Raw genomic sequence first — 16,229 nt, forward strand, 5'->3', positions numbered from 1 at the left:
CTTTCGTTTTTATAAATCATTTTCATTTTTGTTTTTAAAAATAAAAAAAAAAATTTATCCATTAAAATTCAGACAGTATTATTGAAAACAATAGAGTAAAATATAAAAAAAATATTACAAGAATAATACAATATATATCTTCTATTATATTACAAAAAAAAAGTAGCAGACAAAAACACTAAACAAATAATATGCTAATAATTTTTATTTAAAATGTAATTATACTAAACATTGGATAATATAATAAAGAAAAATACAGAACAAAAAAGTTATTCGATGACTATATAAGTTCCATTAATTTAATAGAGATTTTATTCATTAAAATTCAGATAATATCTATTTTATCTATATAGAATAGGAAAAGCAAATCAATGTGATGATGCCAGGTGTAACGACAAAAATTTAACAAATGCCAAATTTTAGGATAAAGTTCCAAAAAATTTGGAGATTCAAAAATTATTTTTAAAAGGGAAAAATTAAAATAATAAAAAAATACAAAGAAATTAACTACTTAAGCATGGGTGAGGGTTGATTTAGGTTAGTTAATTTCTTTTTTTTTTTATATATATAAATAATTTTCGTTTTTCTTTTTTAAAATAAAAAGTGTATTTATTCACTAAAATTCAAACAATATTATTGAGAACAATAGAAAAAAATATAAAATAAACAAATATTTCAAGAGTGATAAAATATATATCTTCTATTATATTACAAAAAGAAAGCAGCAAATAAAAATATTAAACAAAGTAATATGCTAATAAATTTTTTTATTAACAATGCAATTATACTAAACATTGGATAATATAATAAAGAAAAATACAGGAAAAAAAGTTATTCGATGACTATATAAGTTTCTTTAATTTAATAGAGATTTTATTTATTCAAAATTCTGAAAATATTATTAAGAACAATAGAATAAAATGTAAAATAGAAAAATAATTCAAGAGTAATAAATATATATCTTCTATTATATTACCCAAAAAAAAGTAGCAGACAAATATTAAACAAAGTAATATGCTAATAAAAATTTCTATTAACATTGAAATAACACTAAATATTTGATAATATAATAAAATAAATTTGTAATTGTGATAACCCAAAATGTCATCTTTAATTTAAACATTTATTTATGTGTTCTACGACATCAAAAAGTACTATTCATTATTCCTCGACTTGCGTGCGCAGTCTGTATAATTTTCCGAAAAGTTTTTATGTGAAAAATGGATTAAAATGTGAAATAGAGCTTTAAAACTCAACTGAGTTGATTTCAGTCAACATTTTGATCAAACGGACCTGGATCAGTATTTTGACAGTTTCAGTAGATCCGTATCGAGATTTGGGACTTTGGGAGTATGCCCGAAATCAAATTCGGAGGTCCCTAACTCAAATTATCGCTATTTAACGAAAACTAGAAATCTAAAGGCTTTTCCAAAGTTGGACCACGAATTTGACTTTGATGATATCGGACTCGAATTGAGATTCCGAAAATTGAAATAGCTCTGTTATGTCATTTATGACTTGTGAGCCAAATTTGAAGTCATTCCGGATTCGTTTAATATGTTTTGACACGAGTTTTGCAAAGTGAAAAGTTTGAAAAAAAATTAAAAGTTCGAATCGAGGTGTGAATTGTAATGTCGATGTTGTTTGACGTGATTTGAAACCCCGAGTAAGTCCGTCTTATGTTACGGGACTTGTTGGAATATCCGGACGAGGTCCCAAGTGGCTTGGATAAGTTTCGGACAAGCCACAGATCAATTAGAACATGTTGCCCTGTTCTATTCTGGTGCATCGCACCTGCGCTTTTTTGGCCGCAGGTGCGTGATCGCTTCTGCGGAGGCAGTGTCGCTTCTACGACCCCAAGGCCAGGCAAGAAACTTCGCTTCTGCGAAGCATGGAGCGCAGGTGCGATGCCCACTTCTGCGGTGCCATGATCACCGGTGTGATCCTCCTCGCTTCTGCGACGTGAAGGTCCGCAGATGCGGTCCTCTGCTTTAAGCCAGCTGCGAAGCACTCATGTTGACACAAAGCTCCTCAAACTGTGGCTTATATCTTGTTACTAGGTAGGAGGTGCCCGGGCCCAAAAATTATTTAGTGTTATTTTTAATATTATTTTTCAATATGACTCCCCTCTGCATCTAGTTATGCTATGTTAGTTTTGTGTATGATGATAGATTTATGACTTTGAGGGTTACTTGTAGTCACATTCAAATTTGAACAGAATCTATACAAATCTGATTCAAAATATTGCGGAACTAAGAACACAATTGATTAACCTTTAAACTACATCAAAAACCAAACTAAAATGAAACAAGATATATTTTTTCTTGTTGCTGCAGTAGTATTAGGTCCCTGATAGTTTTCGTGCTCTTAGGAAGTGGAATGTTTTTACCTTACTGGGCAGCCCTGTTCCGCAAATGCGAGCTTTGTCTCGCAAATGCGAGTTCGCAGGTGCAAAAATATAGTCCGCAGGTGCGAAAATACCGGACAGAATACATAAAATCGGGTGTTAGTCATTTTTACTCATTTTTTGAGTTTTGAGTATCGGATTTGGGCGATTCCAAAGGGATTTTTCACGACTTCGACTTGGGTAAGTGTTATATACCCGAAAGTGATTATATTTCATAAATCCATGCTTATATTCATTGTTTATTTCGGATTTAGATGGAAGAAAATTGAATTTTTTTATTAAATCTTCCAAAAATGTAAAATGAAGATTTGAAGGTCAATCTGATGTCGGAATTCGATAAATTTTGTATGGTTGAACTCGTATCGAAACGGATGTTCGGATTTCATGAGTTTTTTCGGGATTCAAGATGTGGGTCCCACTGTTGGTTTTTAAAATAAATTTTAAATTTTAATCCGGAAAATTAGTAAATTCATATGGAATTAATTCCTACGATTCGTGTTGAGTATATTGAATTATTTGTGACTAGATTTGAAGCTTTCGGATACGAATTCGCGAGGCGGAGATTTATTAAAATCTTGAAATTGGTTGTGAAGCGAGGTAAGTATCGTGGTTAACCTTGACTTGAGGGAATAGAACCCTTGAATTATTTGTTATGTGAAATTCATGTGAACGACGTATAGGCGAGGTGACGAGTGTCTATACGTCATCAAATTAATTGTTTGCATAATTATTTAAAAATTATAAATTATTTTAAATCATGAATTAATTATTTCTCTCATATTCCTTGCTCAATATTATGCCTTGAATCCATTCTATAATTGCTACATGCTTATTTGATTTATGTGACTTAATTGCTACTTGACATTTAGCATACTAATTATTAAATTACCTATTTTATCCTTAATTTCCATAATTAATTGCTACTTGTCATCACTTATTTCTAAATAAATCTTAATTGTTGTATGTTTGTTGTCTTATAATTTCATATTAATTGTTGCATTTATTGGAGTAATATCTTTTATAAGAATTGGTAAATTATAATATTTGAGGAGCGGTTTGCACGCCGCAACAGAATTGAAAGTGAAAATATTGGAGGAGCGGGTTGCACGCCGCAACAGAATAGAAATAAAAGTGAATATATTGGAGGAGCGGGTTACACGCCGCAACATAATTGATTGCAAAGATATATATTGAGGATCGAGTTGCACGCTGCAACAGGATTAAATAAAAATAAATATATTGTGGGATCGGGTTGCACGCCGCAACGAAAGCTGATTGAAATAATAATTGTTTATGACTGCCGAGTTGGCTTCAACTGTTGAAATGAGTTACCTGTTTTATTTCTAGTATTGTTGTTGTTGTTATTGTTGTTGTTGCTATTATTGCGTACAGGTTAATGTAAGTGACCTGCCTTAACCTCTTCACTACTTCGTCGAGGTTAGGCTCGGCACTTACTAGGTACATGGGGTCGGTTGTACTCATACTACACTCTGCACTTCTTGTGCAGATGACGGAGTTGGTCCCAATGACGTACAATAGATTTGCTCGGATTTAGCTATTCGCAAGAGACTTGAGGTATAACTGCATGGCGTTCGCAGTTCTGAAGTCCCCTTCCACTTTATTGTAGCTGTGTATTTCTTTCAGACAATTTCATTTTTATTCAGACCTTTATTTATATTATTCTAGTAGCTCGTGCACTTGTGACACCAGTTCTGGGATGGTATTTAGACATTATTATTATTGTGGATTATTCACTTTATTTCAGACTTTATTTCCGCATTTATTTCTTTATTATTAATTAATTTAAAAATATTTAAAAATATCTAATATTATTCTAATGTTGGCTTGCCTAGCAAGTGAAATGTTAGGCGCCATCACGGTCCCGAAGGTGGAAATTTCAGGTCGTGACAGTAATATATAGAACAAAAAAGTGATTCGATGTCTATATAAGTCCTTTTAATTTAATAGAGATTTTATTCATTAAAATTCAGACAATATTATTGAGAACAATAAAATAAAATAAAAAATAAAAAAATATTTCAAGAGTACCAAAATATATATCTTCTATTATATTACAAAAAGAAAGCGAGCAGACAAAAATATTAAACAAAGTAATATGCTAATAAAAAATTATATTAACATTGTAATAATACTAAATATTGGATAATATAATAAAGAAAAATACTCAATAAAAAAATTATTCAATGACTATATAAGTCACTTTAATTTAATAGAGATTTTATTATTGGGTATATCGTATTGACAAATATGATGACAATTAAAATTTATTTAAGTGGTATGATCTAATGTATTCAAACAAGCCTGATCGCAATTTAATTTAATTAATATTTTTTAATATTGACCGCGCATCGCACGGGTACAACTACTAGTGTAATATAAATAACTAGGAGAAAAGAAAAGACACAAAAATAGTACTAGTACTACTGATAAGACTAAGGGACTAATGAGGGTCATGTTCTCGGTAAGCTGGAGCAATGACATATCCTGGTTCCTGCCTAATTACCTCACATTTATACTTCTTAGGCCTACCCCTACCCTTCCTTAGACCCGCCATGGTTGTTTATGAGAAAATGTTCAAAATAAACATTCTATTATGCGGATATTTACTTATTCATTTGTAATGTATTCCAAAAACACGCCCTTTCAAATTAAGAGTTCTCTTAATATTGTTCTTTATCAAGGAGAATTTTTAAAAAATATATAGATTCATAAATTTTGGTCTTTTTGAGAATATAAATTTTGTTCTCATTTAAATTATATTATACACTATCTTTAAAATTAGAAATGATATATAATTAAGCATGGAGTTAATTTAAACAATGTAATTCATAACAGTGAACACCAATATATACTAATTATTAACACCACAAACCAAATATCGGACTAAATGAAATTAGCACATTACGATTTCTGCATTGCAATTACGATTTCTACATGGCAATCCCTACAACCGAAAATGGTTAGCGCTATGAAGGTGGAGATTAAATAGGAAATAAAACCTGTCTCAACAAATCATGGTTAAGTGTTAAAAGGTAAGGATGTGAAAGACATATGTGTTACATTTATTTCCTAAACTGTATACAACCAATCCAAATTAATTAACCAAAGGTCTACCTCGAATTGCTGTCAAAAACTGACCCTTCATAACACAACCGCTCGTGCACGAGGCTAGTGAGACTAGACGTCACGACAAAGTGTCGATCTAATAAACAAGTACTCCAGTTCCAGTATTGATAACAACCGCGCGCGCCAATGTCATTTTATCTGCCGAAAGGGGCTTATAATTGTAGGCCTTAACCCTTACTGAAACTGATCAAATTGCTCTTTCTAATTTGTTACTCCCTCTGTTTCAAATTATACGAGTTACTTTCCTTTTTAGTTTGTTTCAAAATAAATGATATATTTTTAAATTTAAAAATAATTCAACTTTAACCTCTTCATTTTTCCATTAATAAGAAGCTTTTATAATCACACAAATGTCATGGCCCCCAAAATTTTTACCTCTTAAACTTTTAAGAGCACAAGTTTCAAAAGTCTTCTTTTATTTCTTAAACTTCGCGCCGAGTCAAACTACCTCATCTTAATTGAAACGAAGGGAGTATTTAAGGTAAAAATAGCACGGACTAGCCAGTTTTAGGAATGATAATTCAAAAATAGCCAGCGTTTGTAAAGTCATTAAAAAATAGCCACTATTTTGCTGCAACACGGACCGGTCCAGCACAATATACTGGAGATTGATGCACATGTGTATAAACTTCCAGCTTATTATGCTGGAATTCCAACACGCGGAAAGATCCAGCATAATATACCGGAGATTGGAGCACCTACGTATGAACTTCCAGTATATTATGCTGGACCGATATATTATACTGGAACTCCAGTATATTATGCTGGAATATTTTCCGGATTTTGAACAGTGTTTTCATTCAAATTTATCTTTACATGAAAAGTGACTAAATTTCAATTACTTTTGAAACTGTAACTATTTTTTAATTATCACTTATAAATCAGGCTATTTTTGAGTTTGTCATGTATTTAACTCATCCTCGCCAACAGCAATAAGAAAAGGTAAAGAGAGAAACATCATTCTAACAAGTAACAACATAGACCAAGTCTGCCCGCTGAGAAATTGGACCCAGGGGCGGCTCAAGCTCAAGCTATATGTGGCTAAAGTCAAAATTTAATATGAGGCTTAAATTTTTTTTAAAAGATTAGAATATATATTTTTATTTGAAGTCTATTATTCTAACTTTTTGAGATGAAAAGTTGTTAATAATTTTTTTATAATTAATTTCTTCCAATAATTCTTTTTTAATTGATATTATAATCAACTCATTTAATCTTTCTTGAGACATTATTTATCTTAGCTAAGATTTATCAATTTTAATTTTGAAAAACTTGTTATCACCGAAGAAACTGTTTTAGGGACTAATAACATTATTCTATTAGCAATATAAATATTTGAAAAAGAATCAAGCCATTTGTTTGATTGAGTGTATAGTATCTTCTATTTGTACTATTTTTTCTTGTCATATCAATCACATTAGCAAATATTTTCATACTACCCATTTTAAGTAAGCCAAACGGTTACTTTATTTACATATCTAAAAAAAATTCTTTCGTTTTATATGAAAAAATCTAACTTTGTACTAAAAACTCAATTTTATTTTATTTAAATTATTATATACCAATTATTTCTAAAACATGGGGCCCCCAAAAGGCACACGACTTATTAGACAGGGGACTTGGGCCATCCCTCACTTGTTCTTATGAATATTTTTAATAATAGTAGTGTCCGACCAGCTTCAGATCCTTGCTTCCTCCCACCGGGACAGGTACCAAATAACTCATGGGAAGAAATCACTTTGCTTTTCACTGTTCACTCTGAGATTGCCAACTAATAAGCAACTTCTGATTCTGCTATAGTGCTTTTTACATCCAATAGACGGACAATTGTAAGAAATTGTGCGCATTCTATGTGTCATTAGTAGTCCTGTCAGTTTATTCCGTTTATTCATGATGAGAAGGGAGAATCACAGATCACATATATTACGACTTAATCAGAAAACGGACATAATTTTACATGACAATGGAGATGACTCAAGCCCTTGCATTGACTAGCAGACAAGGTTATATTATATAGTGTACATACGAGTATGCTCGCGAGCTAGTAACTTTCTTCATCTGTCTCAGGCCTCCTAAGGAAGTAACGCAGGCAGTTTACAAGCACCTGTAGGTTCAACGTTGGACTTGAGAGAGCGAAAAAAGGACAACACTATGATAAGGAAGAGATTCAGATAAATTGTTAGTACAGCCAATGAAAAGGTTAAAGCCTTTTACTGCTCAGTATAATCTCCAGGTTTTACTTACTGCGATCCTAGTCCAACTCTAATTGCATCTTTTTATGCTACAATGCTACATCATTTCACCATAGCGTTCCCCCATAGTTTACATTATTGACCATTTATCTTGACATATTCAGCAAGACATGTTAGCAACATGAAAAAATGAAGGGAGATGGATGATATTTAGTTTTAAGTAAAAATGCTATATGAAGATCCGAATATTGCTAACCATGAAAAGATACCTCAACCGAGAAACACGGCTATGATTGCCCGAACCACTTGAAAACTGTATACAGTAAGTTACCTGAGACAAAGAACTAGTTAATGCTGCCCCTCTGTAACTGACATAGAACTTGTCCTTCGCAACTAGACCCTATACATTTACAAAAGTGAAAGTTGAGGGCAAATTGAAGAGAAGGCAAATAACATGGAAGAATGTATAATACACTTCTTTTTTGGATATGTGAAAGTAAGATACTCTTCTACGGGCATAGGGAGAATGAAAGAAGCTTACTTCTGTATCAATCTCTGCTGATTCAACATCAATGCTAATGTCAGCCATTATTTTGACGACTTCCACCAGCAAACCAGATCGATCAGCAGTTTCAACATGCAGTATACTGAAACAACCACAAGAACATGGCAAGTTAGTATGTGTCCCATCACCAGTTTCAACTGATGCTCATCAACATTTAACTAACTGCGAAGTGATAAATATAAACAAGATAAAAACAGTAGCCATAGAATGCTACCTCCTTTTAGGTCCATCATCCTTGACATGTATATGAGTCGCGATATCAACATCAGGCTGCCATCAAGCAAAAGTACAAGTTTAGTAGGCACACTTGAAAAGGTTGAGGAGAAATAACCAATGACCATTAATTCACAAGTAGAGATGACAAAAAGGGCAACAAAGTGCAGCGGTATTGAAGCATAATCTTTTAAGCGTTCAAGGTCATTGATTTCCACCTAGTGAATAAGAGGCATGGGTGAGGGAGCAGCAAGCATTCACCGATGGAAGAGGAGTTATAAATATGCCCGCTATTTAAGTATTCACAATGATAAAGAGATCACAAGGACAATAAAGCAAATCCTATGGAGGGTAGAGTGCACTATTTAGTCATGCTTTCTGTCAAAGAACATGCAAGCAGATTAAAAAAACTCACAGTCAAATTGGAACTACTGGTACAGCAGGACATCCCAAGAAAGAACAATAAGAAAAATGTTTTAAGTACAACTCATGATACCGGAGCTTTATTCCAAGCTCAGGTTGCCCCTTGAGTTTCCATCAGAACCCACCACCTATGATTTTTAAGTAGAATGCATGACATATATCCAAATGTTGAGCATATACCAGATTCTATGGGACTCTTACCATTTTGAAAAAAATATACCAGATTTCTGTGGGAAGTCGGCTAATAGCACCAGGACTAAAACCCACAGACGGATAAGAAAAAACTAAAGTGTTTCCAAGGCACCACAAGAATATTCTCACAACTTTCACATTACCATTGCTTTTCCACCCATTTCTCGCAATGTATACTTCTACTTAAACACAGACCTTATAAAAAAAGTTACTTCTATTAACACATTGAAATTTGGCAATAGACCAAAGCTTATTGATATGCACAACCTTTTCAAGTGCAAAAATAGTTATTTGACTTCAAAATGGAAACAACAATTATCATGAACTCTAGACGACAATGGGAATGATTAGGGGTGGCAAATGGGCGGGTTGGGCTGAATTTGGGCGGGTCAAGATGGGTTAGATCAATAAATGGGTCATTGCCCAACCCAGCCCAAAGTTTACTTGGGCTAAGATGGGCTGGGTCAAGATGGGCTACATAATGGGTCATAGCCCAATCCGCCCAATTTGACCCATGTTTTAGAACCATGCTCATTTTGCATAAACAAAGCATTTTACCTTATGTATAAAAGGTAAATAAATACTATTAGTATTTTGAGAATCAAAATATATTTTCTTATATGACAAATTAGTATTTAAAATGTGTAAGTTAAAAAATATTTTGCGGGTGGGTTGGGATGGGTGGTGCAGAAAATTGATAATACAAAACAAAAGTAAAAAAATATTTTTTTGCGCGCGGAGGAGGGGGGGCGGGGTGGTAACTAAGTAAATTTCTGGATAAGTTGGGTTGAGATCCCTTTGTTTTGGGGTGAGCTTCATGGGTTGTATTTGGGCTACTTAATGGGTCAGAATGGGCTACAAAAAATAATGGGTTATCTTGGGCTCAGCCCAAATTGACCCAATGAGCTAAAATGTTGTAGCCCAACCCATTAATCTATGGGCGGGTTGAATGGGTTTGGGCTCAAATTGCCACCCCTAGGAATGATGTAGTGTCCTTCATTCATCCGAACCGTAGAGCCAAAAAGCAGTTAACATGCATTTGAAGGGGCAATGGAAAGTGAAAAAATTGTTTATTTCGATGGCTCCGGCCACCACATAAAAGGTAAATTGAAACAAAAAACAAGGTAACTCTCCCACCTAAAACTTGAAAATTCAGTTCATTGACAAACAATAGATAATATCATAAATATCTACTATGTCAAACAATAGCTGTAAAATACTTGAAATTTTGTAAGCAAGTTGATGTACAAACAGGTTCAAACAGAGTGAAATGGACAGTGAGGTTTCATATAGCCGACCCTAACTAGGTTGAGGTTGAGGCATAATTGTTGTACTGACGAGAGGCACTGGGATAAATAGAGGAAGCAGCTAATTTATCTGAATGTTTCACCTTCTTTTCTGGTGCTTTTATCCCAAAAGCCTCACCCATAGCAAGCTGCTCGCTAGACTCCTGATAAACATAAAACATTCTACTTTAAGGGGTTGCAGTAGCAAGCTAAGGAATATGAAAACATGAACAATTATTCTATCAAAGGATAGATCAATCAGAATGGCGTGTATAGGTTCTAGATGTTTTTAGAGATTGTATACGGGAAGTTCAGGAAACATACTGGATGGTACTTGATAAGGTTGTTGATTATGGTCAAACGAATCCTCTCCAGTAAATCAGGATCTTCAACTTTGCGCCCGGTATCCCTGGAGAGCAAAAATGGAAGGCATTTGTCTAAAAAGATAATGGCATATGCCAAAAGACATACATGTAGGGATGTTATTAACTAGAGATTTAGGGGAGTTATGGAGTAACACCTGAGGTCTTTGTCATAAACATGAAGAATAATACAATAGGAGTAAAATAACAAGTAGTTATCCTCTCTAAAAGTTCAAAGCATGCTATTGGACATCCTCGATTTCTATATCATCTCATAAAGACACATATGTGCTACTGGTGAATCATTAGACAGGCATACCTACCCCCTGATCAATCACCATTAGGGTTTCAACCATGCGACCTTGAAAATATGCAACATATAATCCAACACCTTTGCTCTATTTCAGTTAATTTGACTTGCATTATCTTCAACAATTCCCATATATTTCTCAACATACTATAGAGAAGATTCAGCATCAATCAGTATCAGGGCTAGTAAAAAATCTGAATCATATGCAAAATGTGTTTAGTCACATAACATTCAGTGCAGATCATACTGATTAATGCTCAAAAATTGTGGACTTGTGAAGAAAAGAACAAGTGGCCAAAATGACTAGCAGTCATCTTTTCTTATAAGTAATATGAATGAAAGTATATAAATCATAAACTACTACAAAAATTCAGAAAATCCAATTCCATGTATTAGCATCCCAAGGCATATATTAAAATGAAGTATAATAGTTAATCCACACACTTACAATCGTGTAATAAGAAATTTTGTCTTTTTCACTGAATCCTCGGTGGTAACAATTCCTTTCACAACATCCAAGCCTAAGTCTCTGAGTGCCTTCATCTGCACGACATACAAGAAAAACTAGTTGGTATGTATACTTGATGAGAAGTCAAGACAGCAAAAAAAAAAAGTACTAGACCCTGGAAAAGGAGATAGTCCACGAAAATAACATATGGGGTTAGCAATAGGAAAGGCAAGCAGACAAGTATCATATAAATAGTTAGCCACCAAATCTCTCCTCTGTGTATAAAATGCACAAGGCAAGTACCACTCATCGCAATAAACTTGTTTATCTGATAACAACAGTATGAGGCCAGTAAACAAATACACAAACCGGAAACCAAAAGGAGAGAGACAGAGTGACTAAAAACTCAGATCTCTTGGAAAAGGAAACATTAAACAAACATTTTTTTTAAAGATAGAGATGTAGGTCCATTCAAGTGCTTATCAGTGGGGGGAAGTATCTGAATGGAAAATGTTAAATTAAATATTTTTGAGCCTCTGTCAGAGCATCTTTAACAGGTTGGATATGGGATCCGACATACAACGAATCTCCAAGCGGAAATGGTATGACAAGGAATACCAGCTTCCGTGGGTTTTTATCTCTCCCCTCTTTCAAAATTTTGTATTTGATGGAGAAAATTTTCCACAAAATTCCATTTATATGGAAGCAAAAAGAGAAACATGCATGTGGCCATTGGCATGCACAAATATGCACAGGCCGGGAATGGTGGTTCAAAGAATTCACCGTGTCAATGAGAAGACCTAGCCGATCACCGAAGCTAATTTCCACAGTGGTTGCATCGCATTCAGGATCCTGAATTAAATGAACAATTGGCAAAGGAACATACCCAGACTCCTGCTCGGCTTTCTGAAAGGAAAATATATAATCACCATCATGATCTGACAAAATGATTTTGTCAGAAATGTACAAAAAAAATGCTAATGATTGGAGAGAAAAGGAGATTCTGCAAATCTCTGCATTTTTTTCTATTCCTCATTATGAGTATTCAGTTAAAAAATATAGCATATAATGGTGTTGCTAAATTTTTATAGGAATTTATCCAATAAGAAAAATGATGTTTCAATGATTTAAATCCGTAATATGATTATTTTTTCAACATATGGTGATGTCACCAATATTTGCTGCAAGTTTACAGGAAATCGCTAAATTATGGTGCTGGTAGCCTGGTGCACAAACGAAAAACTCAAAGCCACAGTCAGCTTAATTTGTTTTTGTATCTTTATAGAAGACCAACTTGATTTTCTTCCTACACTTCTTCTATCCTCCATCAGCTATTACAATATTTAAGTGGTCATTTGATTTTTTCCACCCACCTTTCCCTGTTAAATTGCTGTTACTTATCTTCAGCTGCCAAGTTCCAACTTCGAATGGCAGTGCATTTGATCAAACGCAAGAAATGCCAAACAACTACCATCTAACAATGCAACTTCCTCTTTTCCTCTGAATAAGCATCGTCATTCTGGAAATGCATTGACCATGTTTTTGTTTTCATTTTCACAAGTTTCTCAAAACTCGAAATTTGATTTATGAGATGCAGAGAAGATTTGGAAATGTTTTATTTGATTTATTACTTGAAAGCCTCAACAACATGCAATAAAGTAAAGCACTAAAATATCTAAATTCATTAGCTCCTTGGGAACTGGGATAAATTCCAGACAATCCATGAAACAGAAAGCACTTCAGCTATTTCAATACCAGTCTATGATAACCAGAAAGCCAAGAAGTCAAGTTCAAAAATAGATTAGTGAAATTACATCTGAGTGAGAAAAATGCACAAAACCTTATTCAAATGGGAAAATTTGCACAAAAATGGATTGACATACTTATTTATAACTGAGATTGAGCCGCTCAAGCAATCAATCCAAAACATCATAATATCCACCGTAAACTAGCTACTATAAAAGAGATATAATCAAAACTCACTAATGCTGGTGACAAACTCATTGAATCAACTCCATCTACAGTACAATAAACAGTATACCTGCAAAGCAACTCAAGCTTGTCAGATCACCAAATTTAGATATGAGTTTAAGTTTAATGCAGCGACAGCATACAAAATTATTTACACAATCAAGTCACTTATAAGGTAACGGCAAGTAAATCTCTATAATAACATTAATTGGTAACCTGATAAAAAAAACCTGCTATCACAAGTTAAAGAACACTGACTGTGTAAACTGCATAAATTAATCTTTTCAGATATATATATTTATTAACTTAAATAACTGAAAAGCATTCATTTCTATGGTTTCACTAATCAAATAGAAAACAATAAGATCATTCACGTGCTACTCTACATACCTAAAAACTAAACAGTGAAGATTCCGCAGAAACGAAATCAACCGGCATTTTCAGTACTTTCTCAATTAAATAGCATAGAGAGTCAGTAAATAGGTTTAATTTACTACTAAAACTTGTTTTTCAGCTAAATAAAAGTTGAAAATATAGCTCAAAACATAATACGAGATCATAAGTCGGTAATTAGTAAACAAGGGTAATAAGGCGACAGGTTTAAGTAAAGAAGCTTACTTTCTCCGGCGAGAAGTGGTAACACCGGAACTGGAAAATGCGTGAAAAACGACGGAGGGAGAAGAGTTGACGCCATAATCGGGATCGGAGAACGCCGATCGAAGTGAAGTGAAGAAAGCTTTGGCGATAGCCATGAAGAAAATGGAGAGAGAGAGAGATTTTGTGATTCAACGGTGAAGTGATTGGACTTATGAGAGCAGTGAAAAGGTGGAATATAGTGGCGTTTGGACACTAAGAATGGTAAAGTTTCGGAGAAAAAATTAATGAAAAAAAAAGCGAAAATAATTTTTAAAAATTTGAGTTAGCGTTTGAATATGAATATAATTTTATGTTATTTTTAATTTTTTGTAAATGATGTGGAGTGAAAATTTTAAAAATAACTTTTTAAAGTTTTTATTTCAAAATTAATCTTTTAAAATCCGAAATTTCATGGCCATTTCGAAAAAAAGTCAAAAAAGTCAACAACAAAAAAAATTAGCCAAACGGGGCCATAATATGTACTGTAAGATATTTTTCTTTTAAAACTTCGATAGCAACGTTGGTGCTAGTATGCGTCAGCTTTGTGGATCCACTTGCCGCATTGCAAAAGCCACGTCAGATGGGTCCCATTCCCGCTGCTTTTTATTATGCTTCTTTTTTCTTTTCTTTTTTGATAGTTGGATTTTCAACTTGATCAATCATTACTTTAGAATTGTTTTTTTCCCCAGAATAGGATGGGTGTATATTGTATAATTGTTTTCTTCCAATAATGAGGGTAATATATTAGGAAAATTGAAAACAGCTTGCTAACTTGAATAAGCTTAGAGTTATGTGAAAATATGAGAAGCCTCTGAGTTGAGATTTCCTACTCAAGAAAAACTAAATGAGTAAATTAATAAAACGAGCTTTCTTATTCATAAACTACACCAACAATGAGTTTCTTAATAATTTTCTTATTTATAAACTACACTCAAAATGAACTCTGTAATAGTATCCGTGACAAAAATATTTAAATAAATTTAATTTGTTACGTAGGGTATAAGATTATTTGTAACTAAAAAATATGAAAACCAGTGGAGGATAATTGTGAATAGAACAATCCTTATTGTTACCCGTAATGATAATTTCAGTTATAGTTTAATTTGCTCGTTAACTTTTTCTGATGTCAGGTTTTAAATAGCTATCTACTCGAACTTTTTACGAAAGAGGTGAAATTTGATTAGTCGCATGTAAAACAAAATTATCACGAGATTGATAGAGCCTTTCGTATAAAGGAATCTCGGAGCTTAAACTAGCTGATGATTTATGTGAGGTGGAATTTCTTCTTTTATAGAGTAACCTAAATAAAATCAATATTATCATTTTGAAAAAATTATACTTTTTACTTTATTTATATTTTAAAACCCAAACTTATTTTCAAATAATATTTATGTGATTTAAAAAAAAATTATACTCACCGATAAAAATACACATAGAACGCGTGTCTAGAGACTGATATTATTCTGCAAGTAGGAAGCCCTGAATCAAATTAGTGAAAGAGCAAAACACGCTAAAATATTGATGGTTTATACCTACCAAGACTAAATATAGATGTAAATAAAAAGTAAAAATATTTTGTAACAAATACAACAGCAACAACAACAACGACCCAGTAAAATCCCACTAGTGGAGTCTGGGGAGGGTAGTGTGTACGCAGACCTTACCCCTACCCCAAAGGAGTAGAGAGATTGTTTCCGAAAGACTCTTGGCTCAAGAATACAAAAAGACAAAAAGACAAAAGGAGATAATATTAGTATCACCCCATAAATCATAAGAAAAGTAACAACACGGGAACAAGAAGATAGATACAAAGCAAAAGTGATAGCCAGTAAATAGACCCGACACTATGAGAAATGAAAGAGTAGTAAGACACAACATTGTCACTCACGGCAAAAACCCTACCAGACTAGCCTCACAAAGATACGAAGAAAGTAAAGACTAAACTACCTCCTAGCCTACAACCCTAATCCTTGACCTCCACAAATTTCTATCAAGGGTCATGTCCTGCCTAATTACCTCTCCCCAATACTTCTTACGCCGTCCTCTACCTCTTCTCATGCCCTCCACAACTAGCCGC

The 16,229-nt window shown here is 33.4% G+C and overlaps 1 protein-coding gene across 1 annotated transcript; it reads right to left on the reverse strand.

The window, feature by feature from the left end:
* Positions 1 to 7,450: 7,450 nt before the first annotated feature.
* On the reverse strand, positions 7,451 to 14,343 carry LOC107823739 (ACT domain-containing protein ACR12-like). The gene is made up of 10 exons (XM_016650427.2): positions 14,135 to 14,343; positions 13,529 to 13,586; positions 12,329 to 12,451; positions 11,546 to 11,640; positions 10,750 to 10,834; positions 10,530 to 10,589; positions 8,526 to 8,581; positions 8,288 to 8,393; positions 8,078 to 8,146; positions 7,451 to 7,658 (listed from the first exon to the last, which is right to left on the reverse strand). The coding sequence occupies exons 1-10, from the start codon at positions 14,266 to 14,268 to the stop codon at positions 7,596 to 7,598; spliced, it is 849 nt and encodes a 282-aa protein (XP_016505913.1). The 5' UTR covers positions 14,269 to 14,343; the 3' UTR covers positions 7,451 to 7,595.
* Positions 14,344 to 16,229: the final 1,886 nt, after the last annotated feature.

Source organism: Nicotiana tabacum, chromosome 13 (genome assembly GCF_000715075.1).
Source record: "Nicotiana tabacum cultivar K326 chromosome 13, ASM71507v2, whole genome shotgun sequence".
In the NCBI taxonomy this organism is placed as follows: Eukaryota; Viridiplantae; Streptophyta; class Magnoliopsida; order Solanales; family Solanaceae; genus Nicotiana; species Nicotiana tabacum.

Bases quoted from the DNA above. Each gene is read 5' to 3' on its own strand.
- LOC107823739 (XM_016650427.2), bottom strand. From the start codon at position 14,268: ATGGCTATCGCCAAAGCTTTCTTCACTTCACTTCGATCGGCGTTCTCC. The intron at 10,590-10,749 runs GTATGTTTCCTG...TATGTTTATCAG, and splicing joins ACCTTATCAAGTACCATCCA to GAGTCTAGCGAGCAGCTTGC. The intron at 8,394-8,525 runs GTAGCATTCTAT...TGGTTGTTTCAG, and splicing joins GATGATGGACCTAAAAGGAG to TATACTGCATGTTGAAACTG.